This window comes from Bufo bufo, chromosome 8 (genome assembly GCF_905171765.1).
Source record: "Bufo bufo chromosome 8, aBufBuf1.1, whole genome shotgun sequence".
NCBI lineage: Eukaryota > Metazoa > Chordata > Amphibia > Anura > Bufonidae > Bufo > Bufo bufo.
Window position 1 is genome coordinate 11295830 of NC_053396.1, and position 18842 is coordinate 11314671.

At 42.8% G+C, this 18842-nt stretch overlaps 1 protein-coding gene across 2 annotated transcripts; it reads right to left on the reverse strand.

The window, feature by feature from the left end:
* Window positions 1-345: 345 nt before the first annotated feature.
* Window positions 346-18485, reverse strand: LOC120977434 (LHFPL tetraspan subfamily member 3 protein-like). 2 transcript variants are annotated; one of them, XM_040405389.1, is made up of 4 exons: window positions 18327-18485; window positions 16301-16689; window positions 15835-16071; window positions 346-467 (listed from the first exon to the last, which is right to left on the reverse strand). In XM_040405389.1, exons 2-4 carry the CDS (start codon window positions 16677-16679, stop codon window positions 445-447), a joined length of 639 nt encoding a protein of 212 aa, XP_040261323.1. In that variant the 5' UTR covers window positions 16680-16689; window positions 18327-18485; the 3' UTR covers window positions 346-444. The 2 variants fall into 2 exon arrangements, with proteins under 2 accessions (XP_040261323.1, XP_040261322.1); XM_040405388.1 differs by lacking the exon at window positions 18327-18485 and adding an exon at window positions 16876-17175 and having other exon boundaries at window positions 16301-16764.
* Between the last annotated feature and the right edge of the window lie 357 nt (window positions 18486-18842).

Consider the following 18842-nt stretch of genomic DNA (forward strand, 5'->3'; position numbering starts at 1 on the left):
TCTTAACTAATACAGACCCCCTAGACCAGACCTTTTTTTTAGATAAGACCCCTACACTAATATAAACCCCAGACCAGACCCCAAATAAATACAGATCCTAAACCAGAAGCCTCAAAGTAATACAAGACCCCCTTTATATGTCTATGGGGTCCTTCAGTGGTTTGGAATCATTGCATGATGAATTTGACAATGGGTTTACATCAGCATCTTGAGGAAGCAGTACATGGTTCTTCCTGTGTAGAATGAAGGCGAAGCTTAACATTTCAGCCATTCTGAATGTATGCGTTGTTTTGTGAATGTGAAATACTCAAAACCGATGACACCTCAGAAACAATCATTTTTATTATTACAGAATAAAACATTTTGTCCTAATGACAATTAACGTGCAAAAATCCACAGACGTGGAAAATCCAAAAAGAGGGGGATCATCCATGATGGCAGCAGTCAGGGAGTATCTGCAAATAACCCTGTAAAGCAGAACAGAGAACAGAATTCACTAATTAAATCACATGCTGTCATTTATCAATGCGAACAATGCTGCTGGGTGACAGCCAATAAAGCCGCCATTACAGTGTCCTCACTGCAGAGGCTGTCCACAGCTCATGATCACCCAACTTTTCCAGAAACAAATCTCACTGAGAAACGGCTAAATATAATGAGACAGAAGAGGACGCATCAAGGTCTACTAGATATGGAGAATGCTCCAGAATATCATTCTCTGCTGAGTCACCGGGAGCTAATTATTATCTACACCTCGTTCTGCGTACTGCAGCCAGCCTTCAAAAGTGCAAGGACAGCAGAGGACTCACCGGGAAATCAGAGGATGGAAGATTAATTACAAGGACAATAAGGTGACTCACACAGACTACCAAACACAGACCATCTGTACAAGCATAGATAATACTGTATAATACTGCACCCTATGTACAAAAATATAACTACTATAATACCGCTACTATGTACAAGAATATAACTACTATAATACTGCCTCCTATGTACAAGAATATAACTACTATAATACTGCTACTATGTACAAGAATATAACTACTATAATACTGCTCCTATGTGCAAGAATATAACTACTATACTACTGCTCCTATGTACAAGAATATAACTACTATAATACTGTACTATGTACAAGAATATAACTACTATAATACTGCTCCTATGTACAAGAATATAACTACTATAATACTGCTCCTATGTACAAGAATATAGCTACTATAATACTGCCCCTATGTACAAGAATATAACTACTATAATATCGCTCCTATGTACAAAAATATAACTACTATACTACTGCTCCTATGTACAAGAATATAACTACTATAATACTGCTCCTATGTACAGAATATACCTACTATAATACTGTTCCTATGTACAAGAATATAACTACTATAATACTGCTCCTATGTACAAGAATATAACTACTATAATACTGCTCCTATGTACAAGAATATAACTACTATAATACTGCCTCCTATGTACAAGAATATAACTACTATAATACTGCTCCTATGTACAAGAATATAACTACTATAATACTGCTCCTATGTACAAGTATATAACTACTATAATACTGCCTCCTATGTACAAGAATATAACTACTATAATACTGCTCCTATGTACAGGAATATAACTACTATAATACTGCTCCTATGTACAAGAATATAATTACTATAATACTGCTCCTATGTACAAGAATATACCTACTATAATACTGCTCCTATGTACAAGAATATAACTACTATAATACTGCTCCTATGTACAGGAATATAACTACTATAATACTGCTCCTATGTACAAGAATATAACTACTATAATACTGCCCCTATGTACAAGAATATAACTACTATAATACTGCTCCTATGTACAAGAATATAACTACTATAATACTGCTCCTATGTACAAGAATATAACTACTATAATACTGCTCCTATGTACAAGAATATAACTACTATAATACTGCTCCTATGTACAAGAATATAACTACTATAATACTGCTCCTATGTACAAGAATATAACTACTATAATACTGCTCCTATGTACAAGAATATAACTACTATAATACTGCTCCTATGTACAAGAATATAACTACTATAATACTGCCTCCTATGTACAAGAATATAACTACTATAATACTGCTCCTATGTACAAGAATATAACTGCTATAATACTGCCTCGACAAGGTGACTTTTTTTGTTATGCATGAACTTTCCACTTGGTGTGAACAAACACAAACTTTGAAAAGAGTGTTTTTGTTTGACCTTATGTGTGAATAAACACGGACATTTGAATTACGAACTTTTACTTTGCCTCTGTACTGCACCCGCTTATCCCAACTACCAGAGCGAATCCCCACAATTGGTGCAGGATGCGGGCAATTGCAGTGAGGCTGGCGTGAAGAACGAAATATTTTTGTTTTTCTGGGCATGGTTGTATGTCTTACATCAAACCAGTGAGATTACAACCCGTGTCCTTCGACAAAATGGAAGCTGTCGTAAAAGCCCTAGTGGAAGCTAACCTGCAACATCGGGAGGCCAATAAGCAACAGCAGGAAACAAACCAGCTGCTGTTACAACATGTGATGGCTTTACAAGCAGCAGGAGTATCCCAGAGCGTCCACGATGCCCGGAAAGCGGTCCGTGCGGCATTCCCCAAGATGACCCCCGCAGACGGCGTCGAGACCTATTTGGCGATCTTCGAGAAGGTAGGTGTGAGAGAGAAGCTCCCCCGGGAGCAATGGGCTGAGGTCGTCGCTCCGTTCCTGGCGTCTGGACCCCAGCAGGTGTATTTTGACTTACCGGATGATCAAGAGACTGATTAGCCGACAGTAGAGGGTGAGATCCTGGCGAGACTGGGGGTAAATGTATTAGTCCGGGCCCAGCGGGTGCATCAGTGGGAGTTTATCCCGGCTGAGCCTGCGAGGACCCAGTATTATACACTATTACACCTGGTGCAAAAATGGCTGCAACCTGACGTGCTGAGTCCCACAGCTATGTTGGATCGTCTGTTGGCTGATGTGTTCTGGCGGGCTTTGGATCGGCCAGGAGTCTCCTGGTAATGCCCTTGAGATGGTGGACCTGGTGGAACGCTAGGAGGCTACCAGGAATTTGAAAGGGGGTTCGTTTGGGAGGGGGGGGGGGGCAGCCAAACCCCAGCAATCTGCATCCCAGACCCAGAGACTTGTGCCAACCAAGCCCGCCCGGGGTGTACCCCCCGTAGACCCGGCTTCGATAGTATGCTGGCGTGTCAGGAGCCTGGCCATGAAAGGGACGAACCCATGTAGACTAACTATGGATACCGCAACTCGTTGTACGGCAGGAAGCTGTGTGCATCAAGTATCCCAGAGACTATAGACAATAACCATCTGTGTCAGGTAGAAGTGGGAGACACTCTGGCAGTGGCTTTGCTGGACTCAGGGAGTCTGGTGTCCCTGGTAAGAGTTACCCTGGTGCGGCCCGACGAGTATACTGGCCAAAAAATCGGGGTTGTGTGCATACATGGAGATTTAAATGACTATCCCACCGCCCTGGTGTCTCTATCCACGGGAGGCGGCAGGTGGACCCACGAGGTGGCCGTTCCCACCACTTTACCCTATGAACTAATAATAGGGAGAGACTTTCCAGGATTCCCGGCCCTGTGGCCGGCTGTGAGAGTTGTTGATGCCCCTGAGTCAGAGGTATTTTCAGCAGAGTGGCCTGGCTTGGGCGGAAGGCCAGAAACCTGGGAACCTGAGGCCGAAGGGCCAGCAGTAGGGGTGACCGCCACTTCAGTGGAAGAGGGGGAGACAACCCCGCTGAGTGTCTTGGTAGGAGACATTGAGATCTTGCCGCTGGGTCCTGAATTGGCAGACCGCAATGTCTCCGATGAAAATTTCGGAACCGCACAACACTGGGCCGGGCCTGGGAGAATGTGAAATAATTGATGGTGAACCACAAAAACTTGGGGCCGAGTCGATGTTTCCCTGTTTTGTCGTTCACCAGGAAATGCTGTATCAGGTAAACCAACTACGGGGTGAGAATATTAAACAGCTAGTGGTGCCCACGGCGTATCGCAAGCTCGTATTGGAGCTTGCCCACCAACATGTTCTTGGGGGTCACTTGGGGTGGCATAAAACGCAGGACCGGATACTATAGCGGTTTTATTGGCCCAGTGTGTTCAGAGAGGTAGAAGAGTTTTGTAAGTCTTGCCCAACCTGCCAGATAAATAGCCCCCAGCCACATTTTCAGAGCCGCCTGGTGCCTGTCTGTCGAGGTCCTGTTCGAGTGAATCGCTATGGATTTCATAGGCCCAGTACCGAAGTCCACTAGAGGGCACCAACACATCTTTGTCGTCCTTGACTACGCCACTCGGTACCTAGAAGCGGTGCCACTGCGACATACATCAGCCAAACTCATAGCTAAGGAGTTAATGGAGATGTTTTCCCAAGTGGGTCTACCTAAAGAGGTTCTGACCGACCAAGGGACCCCTTTTATGTCCAAAGTCATGAGGGAACTCTGTAAGTTGCTCCACACAAAACAGCTACGGACGTCCGTGTATCATCCGCAAACGGATGGCCTGGTAGAGAGGTTTAATCATTAAAAAACATGTTAAAAAGAGTGGTGTCTAAGGATGGGAAGGACTGGGACCTCCTCCTGCCCTATCTCATGTTCGCAGTGCGAGAGGTGCCCCAGGCCTCTACTGGGTTCTCGCCCTTCGAACTGCTATATGGCAGACACCCTCGCGGTCTGTTGGACATAGCCAAAGAAGCATGGGAAGAACAACCCACACTGCACAAAAGTGTTGTTGAGTACGTCACCCAGATGCTTTAACCCGGGTGATCGGGTTTTGGTTCTGGTACCAACCGTAGACAGTAAGTTCCTAGCTAGGTGGCAGGGGCCCTACGAGGTACTCGAGAAAGTGGGAGAGGTAAATTACAAGGTACACCAGCCGGGGCGGTAAAAGCCGGAGCAGGTTTACCATGTTAATTTACTAAAACCCTGGAAAGATAGGGAGACCTGTACGGAAGACAGCCCCCGGCCGGGTTTTCTAGGGGAAGAGGTTTCGGCCCCTATGTCTGATGCAAGGGAAGCGGTTGCCACAATAAAAATTGCTGACGGCCTCTCCTCTAAACAGACTCAGGAGGCCAGGGAGTTCATTAGTCGGAACACGGATGTGTTCTCGGACCTCCCTGGACGCACTTCCATAATCCAGCATTACATTGTCACTGAGCCTCAGGCAAAAGTCCGGTTAAAACCATACCGGGTACCCGAGGCTCGGCGACAAGCCATCGCGGAGGAAGTCTAGCTAATGATGAAACTAGATGTCATTGAGGAGTCAAAAAGTGAATGGGCCAGTCCGATAGTCTTAATACCCAAGCCGGACAGGACGTTATTGTTCTGTAATGATTTTCGCTAACGAAATCTCCAAGTTCGATGCGTATCCCATGCCCCGGGTAGATGAGCTCATCGAGAAGTTAGGACAAGCCCGGTATTTTTCTGTTTTGGACCTCATGAAGGGGTACTGGCAGGTGCCCTTAAAAGAGGCTGCCAAAGAGAAACTTGCCTTTGTCACCCCTGAGGGGCTGTATCAGTATAAAGTGTTACCCTTTGGTCTGCATGGTGCCCCCGCCACGTTCCAACGACTCATGGACATTGTACTTCGTCCACATCGTCGGTATGCGTCGGCTTACCTGGACGATATCGTCATCCACAGCACCGACTGGGAAAGTCACCTACCCAAAGTACAGGCTGTAGTGGACTCCTTAGGAAGGCTGGACTGACCGCTAACCAAAAGAAATGTGCTGTTACGTTAGAGGAGACTAAATCTGGGATACATCATTGGACAACGGAGTCATCAAACCCCAAGTGAATAAAATAGAGGCGATTCGGAATTGGCCCGACCTGTCACCACTAGGCAAGTAAAGTCGTTCCTGGGAATGGTGGGCTATTACATGAGGTTCGTTCTCTATTTTGCCACTTTAACAGCTCCGTTGACCAGTGTGATCTGGTGTCCAACATGGCATGCTCAGGCCACACAAGATCTCAGGCTGGTGGTGGGAGCATGAAACATGGTGAGAAGCCTGTGGAGATGGCCCAGGGGAAACCTGCAGCAAAGTCTCCAGGAGCCTCCAGGACTATCACAGGTGCAGACTCTGGAGCCAGTGATGAGACCATCAAGCCTGGAATGGGGAAGCTAAAGGACTCTGAGTTAAAGCAGCCTCAGACTTTGCCCAAACCAAGACCAAGACCAAGGCTGCAGATGGCGGAGGAGATCCCAGGGCTGGTAAGGAGAATTGGGGAGCTGAAACACCATAAGCAAATGCTGCAAATGCAGATAGACTGTCTGTATAAGCTTAAGACTGCAAATCCAGAAAGTAAGACCTTGTATGATGGCAGGCTGCACTCACTGAGCATAGAGCTGGCTAGGGTGGTGAGGGAGATGGACTGTGTCCTGGAGAAGATGGGGCCACTGGCAGAGTCCTATAGAAACCAGGAGCGGATTGCCACATATAGGCAGAGCACTAAACTGGAGCCCAGATCCTCTAATAATACCCCAGATGAGCCCCGGCAGAGGACACGGCCTGTCCTGCAGGCTGCAAGCTTCTCCTTCCAAAAGGGTGAACTGAAGAGAAGCAATCACATCAACCGGCACCATAAGTCCCAGCAGGCACCATGCAACAGAGACCTACATCACAAGTCCCAGCAGGCACAATGCAGTGTGTACCACAAGTCCCAGCAAGCACTGTGAAACAGCAGGCATCAAAGGTCCCAGCAGGCACTATGAAACATCAGCCACAGAGACTTGCACCAGAAGTCCAAGCAGGCACTGTGCAACAATTAACACTACAAGTCCCAGCAGGCACTGTGCAACAGCAGCCTCAGAGTTCTGCAGCTATCCCTGAGCAGCAACATGTAGCTCAAGAACCAGCAGAGGCACCATAATTCCCAGCAGGCACTGCACAGCATCAGGACAGTGGACATTCCCCGAGGTGTCAGGGTGATGTGGTGACAGAGCAGAGCTCTATTGCTGCGGAACAGACTGGGACTGATGGCGGACATGAACCTGCTGGGTCAGAGGTAGGAGGGAACATGCAATCTGTGTGGGAATTATCTGATGGAGAAGCTGTGCAGAGTAATGTGCAGGATTTCCCTCCTTTACCTACAACCACACAAGGTAGTACAGACCCCTCTAGAGCAGATACTCCCCCTGTAGATCAGGCCCGTGAGATCCGTTGTTTCAGAAGAAGTTTTTGGATAAGGAAAAAATGGCTCAATTCTTGGAGGTAACTCCAGGCCCTGTTACTAATGATGTGGATTTTTCTCCTTTGACAGCAGAATTAACGGTGGAGGAGGTTAAAGAAGCCATTGATCAGTTACATCTGAAGAAGGCACCAGGTCCAGACGGTATTACCGCAGAATTTTATAAGAAATTTAGGGACCTCTTGGCTCCAATCCTCATGGATGTGTACAAAACCTGTCTAGAAAATCACCTGATGTCTTTGTCCATGAGGATGTCCTCGTTAATTCTGCTGTCTAAAGGTAAGGAGCCTAGTGACATCAAGAACTGAAGGCCAATTGCCCTCCTGAATGTCGACAGGAAGATTCTGGCAAAAATTCTGTTCTCTAGGTTAGTCTGTTTGTCCCGGGCACTGTTGTCAGGCTGTCAGTTCGGCACAGTAAAAGGGCGGAACATCTCTGGAGCAGTCATCTCAATAAGGGAGATGTTTGAGAGATGTAAAGCTCTTAGGTGTGGGAAATATGTTGTTGGTCTTGACCAGGCTAAAGCCTTCGACAGAGTGGGCCACTTTGTCAAAGTACGGTATTCCGGGAAAATTTATTGATTGGCTAAAAACTTTATATTGTGAGGCGAAGAGCTTTACTCTGATCAATGGTTGGCAAGGGGACACTTTTGAAGTAGAGGCAGGGGTGAGACAGGGCTGCCCGTTGAGTCCACTGCTGTATGTGTTTGCCTTAGACCAGTTCCTGAGGTCACTGCAGTATTGTGATTTTCAGGGGGTGCCGGTCCCCCACTGCTTGCCTCTGAAAGTAGTTGCCTACGCGGATGATGTGACTGTGGTGGTATCTGAGCCTCGTGAGGTGCAGATGTTGTCAGCAGCCATCAGAAGCTACTCAGAGGCCTCCGGGTCTCTGGCCAACCTTGAGAAGAGTCAAGCTTTCTGGACTTTAAGTACTGATCCTGGCTTTGATCTGCCACAATTTGCAAAGGCCTCAACCTATATTAAGATCGTTGGGGTCAAATTTGGGAGGGATGATAATGCCAAACTAAATTGGGAGGCAAAGTTGGAATCCGGAAATGCAAAGGTTCAGCGATGGAAGAACTGGAGGCTGATCTATAGAGAAAGGGTTACTATGTTGAAGACTTACCTGGTCCCTGTCTTCTTATATGTCTCTGTTGTCTTTCCTTTGCCAGAATCTTTCTAGGCTTTTTAGCCTGTTCTTCCAACTTTTGTAGGGGAACAGGTTGAACCCAATAAAAAGAGGGATCACTTACCTACAGAGGAGAGAGGGTGGTTTGGATATGTTAAATCCAAGGGTTTTCTTTGACTCCATGTTTCTAAAAGTAAATTTTGGTAGCTTGGACTCAAACAACAGTCCCCTGTGGGTGAATAGTGTCAGGGACTGGATATTGCCTTTTGCAGAGTCTTGGGTGCGAGGCGGCAGTCTCAAGAGGGGTCGATGGACGAGTGACTACCTCCCCCAGTACCTGGAATATGGTCTTAGGTGCCTGAAGAAGTGGGGAATAGAGAAGGTTTATCTGGAGACTAAGACCAGGAAGGATCTCTATATCAGGATCTGTAGGACCTTTTTTTTACTTGCAGCCAGCACTAAGAGACTGCACAACGGCCACCTTGCAGGAAAGTCTAAAGTTCCTCAATGGACCGAGGCTTCCTGCTAAGTTTTTTTACATCGCCTGGCTGTCATTGCATGGGAAGCTTTTTGTCAGAGGCAATTTAACATTTCTGAGTGTCTCAGATCGCATGTGCCCCTTGGGCTGTCAGCAGGAGGAGACTATGGAACATTTTATAACCGAGTGCTGGGGAGGGCGACAGATATGGCAGCAGATAACCAGCAAGCTAAAAATCCCAAGGCTGCAGTCTCTGACCTACCCAGACATCATCTATGGTGTAACATCACAGGTAGCTGACATTGACCGGGGGACCATGCATCTGATTATTACCACCATCAAATATTACCACTGACATACAAGAACGAGAGTGTCCATCCACAGTGAGCCCTTCAATCATAGGAAAGCCGTAAACCTCATCCTGTCAGTGCTATAGAGGTTAGGAAAAAGGGTGAAAATGAAAAACTATGGAGGAATGTATATTTGGAGTAATTTTGGCTCAAGTATCCTGAAATTATGTTTATTAACTTTTTTTCCCATTTATTTGTGATGGACTATTAAAGTTAATATACATTTATTCTTTAGACAATATGTATGATTTCAGTTGTTTGTTCATTCTGTTTCTGAAATGTATTACTGTATTTCTGCTTGTTTTTACTAATAAAAACTGCCTCCTATGTACAAGAATATAACTACTATAATACTGCTCCTATGTACAAGAATATAACTACTATAATACTGCTCCTATGTACAAGAATATAACTACTATAATACTGCTCCTATGTACAAGAATATAACTACTATAATACTGCCTCCTATGTACAAGAATATAACTACTATAATACTGCCTCCTATGTACAGGAATATAACTACTATAATACTGCTCCTATGTACAAGAATATAACTACTATAATACTGCTCCTATGTACAAGAATATATCTACTATAATACTGCTCCTATGTACAGGAATATAACTACTATAATACTGCCTCCTATGTACAAGAATATAACTACTATAATACTGCTCCTATGTACAAGAATATAACTACTATAATACTGCTCCTATGTACAAGAATATAACTACTATAATACTACCTCCTATGTACAAGAATATAAACTACTATAATACTGCTCCTATGTACAAGAATATAACTACTATAATACTGCCTCCTATGTACAAGAATATAACTACTATAATACTGCTCCTATGTACAAGAATATAACTACTATAATACTGCTCCTATGTACAAGAATATAACTACTATAATACTGCTCCTATGTACAAGAATATAACTACTATAATACTGCCTCCTATGTACAAGAATATAACTACTATAATACTGCCTCCTATGTACAGGAATATAACTACTATAATACTGCTCCTATGTACAAGAATATAACTACTATAATACTGCTCCTATGTACAAGAATATATCTACTATAATACTGCTCCTATGTACAGGAATATAACTACTATAATACTGCCTCCTATGTACAAGAATATAACTACTATAATACTGCTCCTATGTACAAGAATATAACTACTATAATACTGCTCCTATGTACAAGAATATAACTACTATAATACTACCTCCTATGTACAAGAATATAAACTACTATAATACTGCTCCTATGTACAAGAATATAACTACTATAATACTGCCTCCTATGTACAAGAATATAACTACTATAATACTGCTCCTATGTACAAGAATATAACTACTATAATACTGCTCCTATGTACAGGAATATAACTACTATAATACTGCCTCCTATGTACAAGAATATAACTACTATAATACTGCTCCTATGTACAAGAATATAACTACTATAATACTGCTCCTATGTACAAGAATATAACTACTATAATACTGCTCCTATGTACAAGAATATAACTACTATAATACTGCTCCTATGTACAAGAATATAACTACTATAATACTGCTCCTATGTACAGGAATATAACTACTATAATACTGCCTCCTATGTACAAGAATATAACTACTATAATACTGCTCCTATGTACAAGAATATATCTACTATAATACTGCTCCTATGTACAGGAATATAACTACTATAATACTGCTCCTATGTACAAGAATATAACTACTATAATACTGCTCCTATGTACAAGGATATAACTACTATAATACTGCTCCTAGATACAAGAATATAACTACTATAATACTGCCTCCTATGTACAAGAATATAACTACTATAATACTGCCTCCTATGTACAAGAATATACCTACTATAATACTGCCCCTATGTACAAGAATATACCTACTATAATACTGCCCCTATGTACAAGAATATACCTACTATAATACTGCTCCTATGTACAAGAATATAACTACTATAATACTGCTCCTATGTACAAGAATATAACTACTATAATACTGCCTCCTATGTACAAGAATATAACTACTATAATACTGCCTCCTATGTACAAGAATATAACTACTATAATACTGCCTCCTATGTACAAGAATATAACTACTATAATACTGCTCCTATGTACAAGAATATAACTACTATAATACTGCTCCTATGTACAAGAATATAACTACTATAATACTGCTCCTATGTACAAGAATATAACTACTATAATACTGCCTCCTATGTACAAGAATATAACTACTATAATACTGCTCCTATGTACAAGAATATAACTACTATAATACTGCCTCCTATGTACAGGAGTATAACTACTATAATACTGCCCCTATGTACAAGAATATACCTACTATAATACTGCCCCTATGTACAAGAATATACCTACTATAATACTGCTCCTATGTACAAGAATATAACTACTATAATACTGCTCCTATGTACAAGAATATAACTACTATAATACTGCCTCCTATGTACAAGAATATAACTACTATAATACTGCCTCCTATGTACAAGAATATAACTACTATAATACTGCCTCCTATGTACAAGAATATAACTACTATAATACTGCTCCTATGTACAAGAATATAACTACTATAATACTGCTCCTATGTACAAGAATATAACTACTATAATACTGCTCCTATGTACAAGAATATAACTACTATAATACTGCCTCCTATGTACAAGAATATAACTACTATAATACTGCCTCCTATGTACAGAATATCACTACTATAATACTGCCTCCTATGTACAAGAATATAACTACTATAATACTGCTCCTATGTACAGGAATATAACTACTATAATACTGCCTCCTATGTACAAGAATATAACTACTATAATACTGCTCCTATGTACAAGAATATAACTACTATAATACTGCTCCTATGTACAAGAATATAACTACTATAATACTGCTCCTATGTACAAGAATATAACTACTATAATACTGCCTCCTATGTACAAGAATATAACTACTATAATACTGCTCCTATGTACAAGAATATAACTACTATAATACTGCTCCTATGTACAAGAATATAACTACTATAATACTGCCTCCTATGTACAAGAATATAACTACTATAATACTGCCTCCTATGTACAAGAATATAACTACTATAATACTGCCTCCTATGTACAAGAATATAACTACTATAATACTGCTCCTATGTACAAGAATATAACTACTATAATACTGCTCCTATGTACAAGAATATAACTACTATAATACTGCTCCTATGTACAAGAATATAACTACTATAATACTGCCTCCTATGTACAAGAATATAACTACTATAATACTGCTCCTATGTACAAGAATATAACTACTATAATACTGCCTCCTATGTACAGGAGTATAACTACTATAATACTGCCCCTATGTACAAGAATATACCTACTATAATACTGCCCCTATGTACAAGAATATACCTACTATAATACTGCTCCTATGTACAAGAATATAACTACTATAATACTGCTCCTATGTACAAGAATATAACTACTATAATACTGCCTCCTATGTACAAGAATATAACTACTATAATACTGCCTCCTATGTACAAGAATATAACTACTATAATACTGCCTCCTATGTACAAGAATATAACTACTATAATACTGCTCCTATGTACAAGAATATAACTACTATAATACTGCTCCTATGTACAAGAATATAACTACTATAATACTGCTCCTATGTACAAGAATATAACTACTATAATACTGCCTCCTATGTACAAGAATATAACTACTATAATACTGCCTCCTATGTACAGAATATCACTACTATAATACTGCCTCCTATGTACAAGAATATAACTACTATAATACTGCTCCTATGTACAGGAATATAACTACTATAATACTGCCTCCTATGTACAAGAATATAACTACTATAATACTGCTCCTATGTACAAGAATATAACTACTATAATACTGCTCCTATGTACAAGAATATAACTACTATAATACTGCTCCTATGTACAAGAATATAACTACTATAATACTGCCTCCTATGTACAAGAATATAACTACTATAATACTGCTCCTATGTACAAGAATATAACTACTATAATACTGCTCCTATGTACAAGAATATAACTACTATAATACTGCTCCTATGTACAAGAATATTACTACTATAATACTGCCTATGTACAAGAATATAACTACTATAATACTGCTCCTATGTACAGGAATATAACTACTATAATACGGCCTCCTATGTACAAGAATATAACTACTATAATACTGCCCTCTAAGATATGTATAGTATGATATCAGTTGCATTGTCTAGTCTGCAGTACATATGTAACAGATATGGGTTCAGTGATTTATGAATGCTCTGGTAACCTAGCAACCCTCCATTCTGGTCTCTTTAGCTATAAAATGTCCCTGGAAATGAAGGACGGACTGCGAGGAATCATTTGACATTTTCACAATACTATGAGCGGCACAGCTCTCTGCCCAGGGCTGAGGCAGTGTATCTAAGCCAGTCATGTGTGATACTGACTGCAGAGCTGTGTATCTAGGACTGATGCTGCAGACCTCCATTTACTATACATAGACAAAGAATTCAACAATAAAATCCTGTCTTCTTATAACCGCCACTACTGGGGGCTCACACACATGGGAAACAACATGGCTACATATGCAGCAAACTCCCCAAACAATAGAGCGATGCTCTGCAGTGTATATACCGGTCACTATAGAAAGATGCTCTGCAGTGTATATCCCGGTCTTTGTCGCTGATGGCATAGAGGGATGCTCTGCTGTATATATACTGGTCATAGTCACTGCTGGCATAGAGCGATGCTCTGCAGTGTATAAACTGGCCATTCTCACTGCTGGCATAGAGCGATGCTCTGCAGTGTATATACTGGTCATTCTCACTGCTGGCATAGAGCGATGCTCTGCAGTGTATAAACTGGCCATTCTCACTGCTGGCATAGAGCGATGCTCTGCAGTGTATATACTGGTCATTCTCACTGCTGGCATAGAGCGATGCTCTGCAGTGTATATACTGGTCATTCTCACTGCTGGCATAGAGCGATGCTCTGCAGTGTATAAACTAGTCATTCTCACTGCTGGCATAGAGCGATGCTCTGCAGTGTATATACTGGTCATTCTCACTGACATAGAGCAATGCTCTGCAGTGTATAAACTGGCCATTCTCACTGCTGGCATAGAGCGATGCTCTGCAGTGTATAAACTAGTCATTCTCACTGCTGGCATAGAGCGATGCTCTGCAGTGTATATACTGGTCATTCTCACTGCTAGCATAGAGCGATGCTCTGCAGTGTATAAACTGGCCATTCTCACTGCTGGCATAGAGCGATGCTCTGCAGTGTATATACTGGTCATTCTCACTGCTGGCATAGAGCGATGCTCTGCAGTGTATATACTGGTCATTCTCATTGCTGGCATAGAGCGATGCTCTGCAGTGTATATACTGGTCATTCTCACTGCTGGCATAGAGCGATGCTCTGCAGTGTATAAACTGGCCATTCTCACTGCTGGCATAGAGCGATGCTCTGCAGTGTATATACTGGTCATTCTCACTGCTGGCATAGAGCGATGCTCTGCAGTGTATATACTGGTCATTCTCACTGCTGGCATAGAGCGATGCTCTGCAGAGTATATACTGGTCATTCTCATTGCTGGCATAGAGCGATGCTCTGCAGTGTATTACTGGACATTCTCACTGCTGGCATAGAGCGATGCTCTGCAGTGTATTACTGAACATTCTCACTGCTGGCATAGAGCGATGCTCTGCAGTGTATTACTGGTCATTCTCACTGCTGGCATAGAGCGATGCTCTGCAGTGTACAGTATATACTGGTCATTCTCACTGCTGGCATAGAGCGATGCTCTGCAGTGTATATACTGGTCATTATTTAGTCGCTGCTGGTATAGAGCGATGCTCTGCAGAGTATATACTGGTGATTGTCACTGCTGGCACAGAGCAATGCTCTGCGGTGTATATTCTGGCAGTGGTCACCATAGAGAGATGCTCTGCAGCTTTTTGGGGAAGTTACTACACTAATAATTTGCTAATCACTTCTATAAATAAAGAGAGGAACCACAGAAAAAGGGAAGTCAAGGGGGAAGAGGTTCTAGACGCGCGTTTCCTCATTCTTGGCGCAAAATTCAGTTTCTTTGTCTTTTAGGTCCATTTTTTATCTGTTCTGATCAACCAGGCCTCCAGTGTGTCCATAGCAACCAATCAGAATTCAGCTTTCATTTCTAACCAGCAATGGAAAAATAGAAGGTGGATTCTGATTGGTTGCTATGGACAACTGGGCTGGTTACTGCAGCATGAGGAGCTGCGGATGTGCTACTTGCAGGCAACCACTAGAGGGAGCTAGCTGCATATGAATTTATATTGCTCCTATAGACTTCTATGGAATAGGTGTGTAATGAGCTCCCCCTGGTGGTGAATGCAGGATGCAAAATTTTTATAATGCGATAGCTTAAAAGGAAGCAGGGCCTGGCTGATTAGGGGCCACTTTGGCTATAATTAGGTGGGGGCATGGCTTGTAATTGAGAGAATTGTAGAAATAAGTCTCTTACCTTTTTTGCCGGGTTTGACATCACTGGGGTTCAAAGCATCATGACGTTTTCCAAGGGTGAACCCCAAAATGGACAGAGCCAAACAGTCAAAGGTTCCCAATATGGCGAGGATAAAGCCCCAGTGCACCGAGCAGCTCCCCAGCTCGTATCTGTCTGAGCGGTAGTTACAAAATGGCCGCACAGCGGGGGAGTCCCAGCCGTCCGGGAAGAGGATGCAGGCGAGACCCTGGCAGAAGGCTGCGAAAAGCAGAGACAAGGGGTGAATTACATAAATTAAGCTAAATGAACAGTCAGTGCTTGCTGTCAGTGAATAGAAGCAGCAACTGCTTGCATCTATGGACTACGGACTCTGACAGCTGAGGGTTTGTTACCATCGTATCCAGTCTAGACAATCCTCTGTGAGCTAAACATAATCAGCAGCCCAAATGAAGGACCCCCCATCTTTAGATCCGGGCCCCTCTATTACCAGCAGTCATTTGAAGCCAAGCGCAGAGTTTGTAGACGGTCCCCGAGTGACAGAACCACAGCAGCACGATGGAGGCCAGGCTGAGGAGCACCAGCAGCAGAGCCCCCAGCATGAAGCCAGCTGCCGTCTGGAACGCCGGGAGAGCCTCCAGGACGCCCTGAGGACCCCGACATTCTGTACCCCAGTCTGACTCCTCACAAAGCTGGTACAGGCCAAAATGTCCTCGACCCTCCCCGCTCAGAACCCAGGTGGGCTGCAGGAGCACCACGATCTCCAGGATCCCCAGGAACAGGGTGCAGGACGCCCATAAAACGGTGACCGCCCGACCATTCTGGACAAAGTCTGTTTCGTACAGATAAACGTGTCCGGTGGGATCCATGAGGGGTGACCTGGAAGGACAGGAGAATATCAGGAACGTACACTACATCAGAACGTCGCATCTATATACATGCCTGAACTAGAACCTGTCTCCTCCTCCTCTGTATGGATACATGGCCTAGATTCTAGAACAACCCCTCTACACAATATCAATACATGACCTAGAACCGGCCTTCTCTCTATAAACAATCTAGAACCCGTCTCCTCCTCTGTATGGGTACATGGCCTAGAACAACCTCTCTACACACTATCAATACATGACCTAGAACCGGCCTTCTCTGTATAAACGACCTAGAACCTGTCTCCTCTGTATGGATACATAGCCTAGAATAACCTCTTTCCACAATATTGATACGACAGGTCTTCTAGGTTTGTATATATTACCTAGAACCTGTCTCATCTGTATGTATATGTGACCTAGAACCTACTGCCTCCACTATATGGTTATATGACCTAGAACCTACCTTCTCCTTTATATGCGTGCATGCCCCCTTCTACAGTGTGGATATGACCTAGAACACATCTCCTCTGTATGGATAAATGACCTAGAACCTAACCCTCTGCTTATACGGATATATTACCTAGAACCTGCCTCCTCCTATATATGGATACATAACCCATGACCTGCCTTCTCTATATGGATACATGACCTAAAACCTAACCCCTCCACTATATTGATATATTGCCTAGAACCTACTTTCTCCTCTGTATTTATATCTGACCTAGAACCTACCCCCTTTACTATATGGTTATATGACAAAAAACCTGCCTTCTCCTATATCTGCATACATGACCTAGAACTGCCTCTTCTATCTGTGTATATGATGTAGAACCTGCCTGCTCCCCTGCATATGCATACATGGCCTAGAACAACCCCTTTCTGCAATAGTGATACATGACTAAGAACCAATCTTCTATATTTGTATATATGACCTAGAAGCTGTCTCCTCTGTATGGATATGTGATCTAGAACCTACCCCCTCCACTATATGGATATGTGACCTAGAATCCTTATGCTCCTCTATATGCATACATGACCTACATAACCTGCATCATCCTGTAAACAGAAACACATTCTAGACCAGGGTTGAGCAACCTCCGGCACTCCAGCTGTTGTGAAACTACAACTCCCAGCATGCTCCATTCACTTTCTATGGGAGTTCTGAGAACAGCCAAACAAGTGTGCATGCTGGGAGTTGTAGTTTCACCACAGCTGGAGTGCCGGAGGTTGCTTTAAACAAATATATGTGACAGAACCTATATATATACTCACCCATTCTCTCATCAATACAGATACTTGACCCAAAACCTTTCTCCACTATCTGATCTAGAACCTGCCACCTTCTCCTCTACACAGACGTTTAATCTAGACCAGCGGGGCATCACATCAAAAATCCATCTTCTCTAGACAGACAATCCATGCAGGACCCATCTCCTCTGCTGACATACCTGACCTAGAACCTACCCCCTTCCCCTCCAAATACCTGACCTGCTTGATATCTAATCTAGAACCTTTTCCTTTCTAAGGTTCTTCCTCCATTCCCTTCCCTACACAGATACCTGACCTAGATCTCTCCTGTCAGCCATACCCCAGCACATTATATGGGGGTACTGTTATATAGCGGATACCTGCAGTAGTATCACTCACCCTGGTGGTATTCTGCCGTCTTCAGAGCATCACATTTGCAGGATATTCAGTCCTGTGAGCAGCAGCTGAGACGTCTCCCCTCCCCTTCTCTGCAGAATGCATCCCCCTCCCCTCTACAGCGAGCACCTACAGCTCCCATCTGCCTCCATTTTCATCAGTGCAGATATGGCTGCCATATTAACCTGTAAGGCTGACATCAGTAGTGATATATCCGCCACCTCTCAGAGAAGCTGCTACAATATATATCTATATGTTACCCTCTTCTCCCGCCTCCTTCCTTCTGCTCATCATATGATGCATAGGAAACCCTCCGTGCTGTGCACTGCATTTGCTCTCTCCTTCCCATATACAAACCCATGGGCTTCTTCTTGCATATTCAATAAGCTCTCATAGTATATAGTCTCACCTCTGCAATGCTATTGAGGCAACCTAAACCTGAAATCTCCCCCCCCCCCCCCCATTCTTGCACAGTCCCTTTAAAGTGGTCTTCTCATCACAGACAATAGGGGGCATATT

Bases quoted from the DNA above. Each gene is read 5' to 3' on its own strand.
- LOC120977434 (XM_040405389.1), bottom strand. From the start codon at position 16,679: ATGGATCCCACCGGACACGTTTATCTGTACGAAACAGACTTTGTCCAG. The intron at 16,072-16,300 runs GTAATAGAGGGG...TGCTTTTCGCAG, and splicing joins TTGGCTTCAAATGACTGCTG to CCTTCTGCCAGGGTCTCGCC. The intron at 468-15,834 runs GTAAGAGACTTA...TCTGCTTTACAG, and splicing joins TGTCAAACCCGGCAAAAAAG to GGTTATTTGCAGATACTCCC.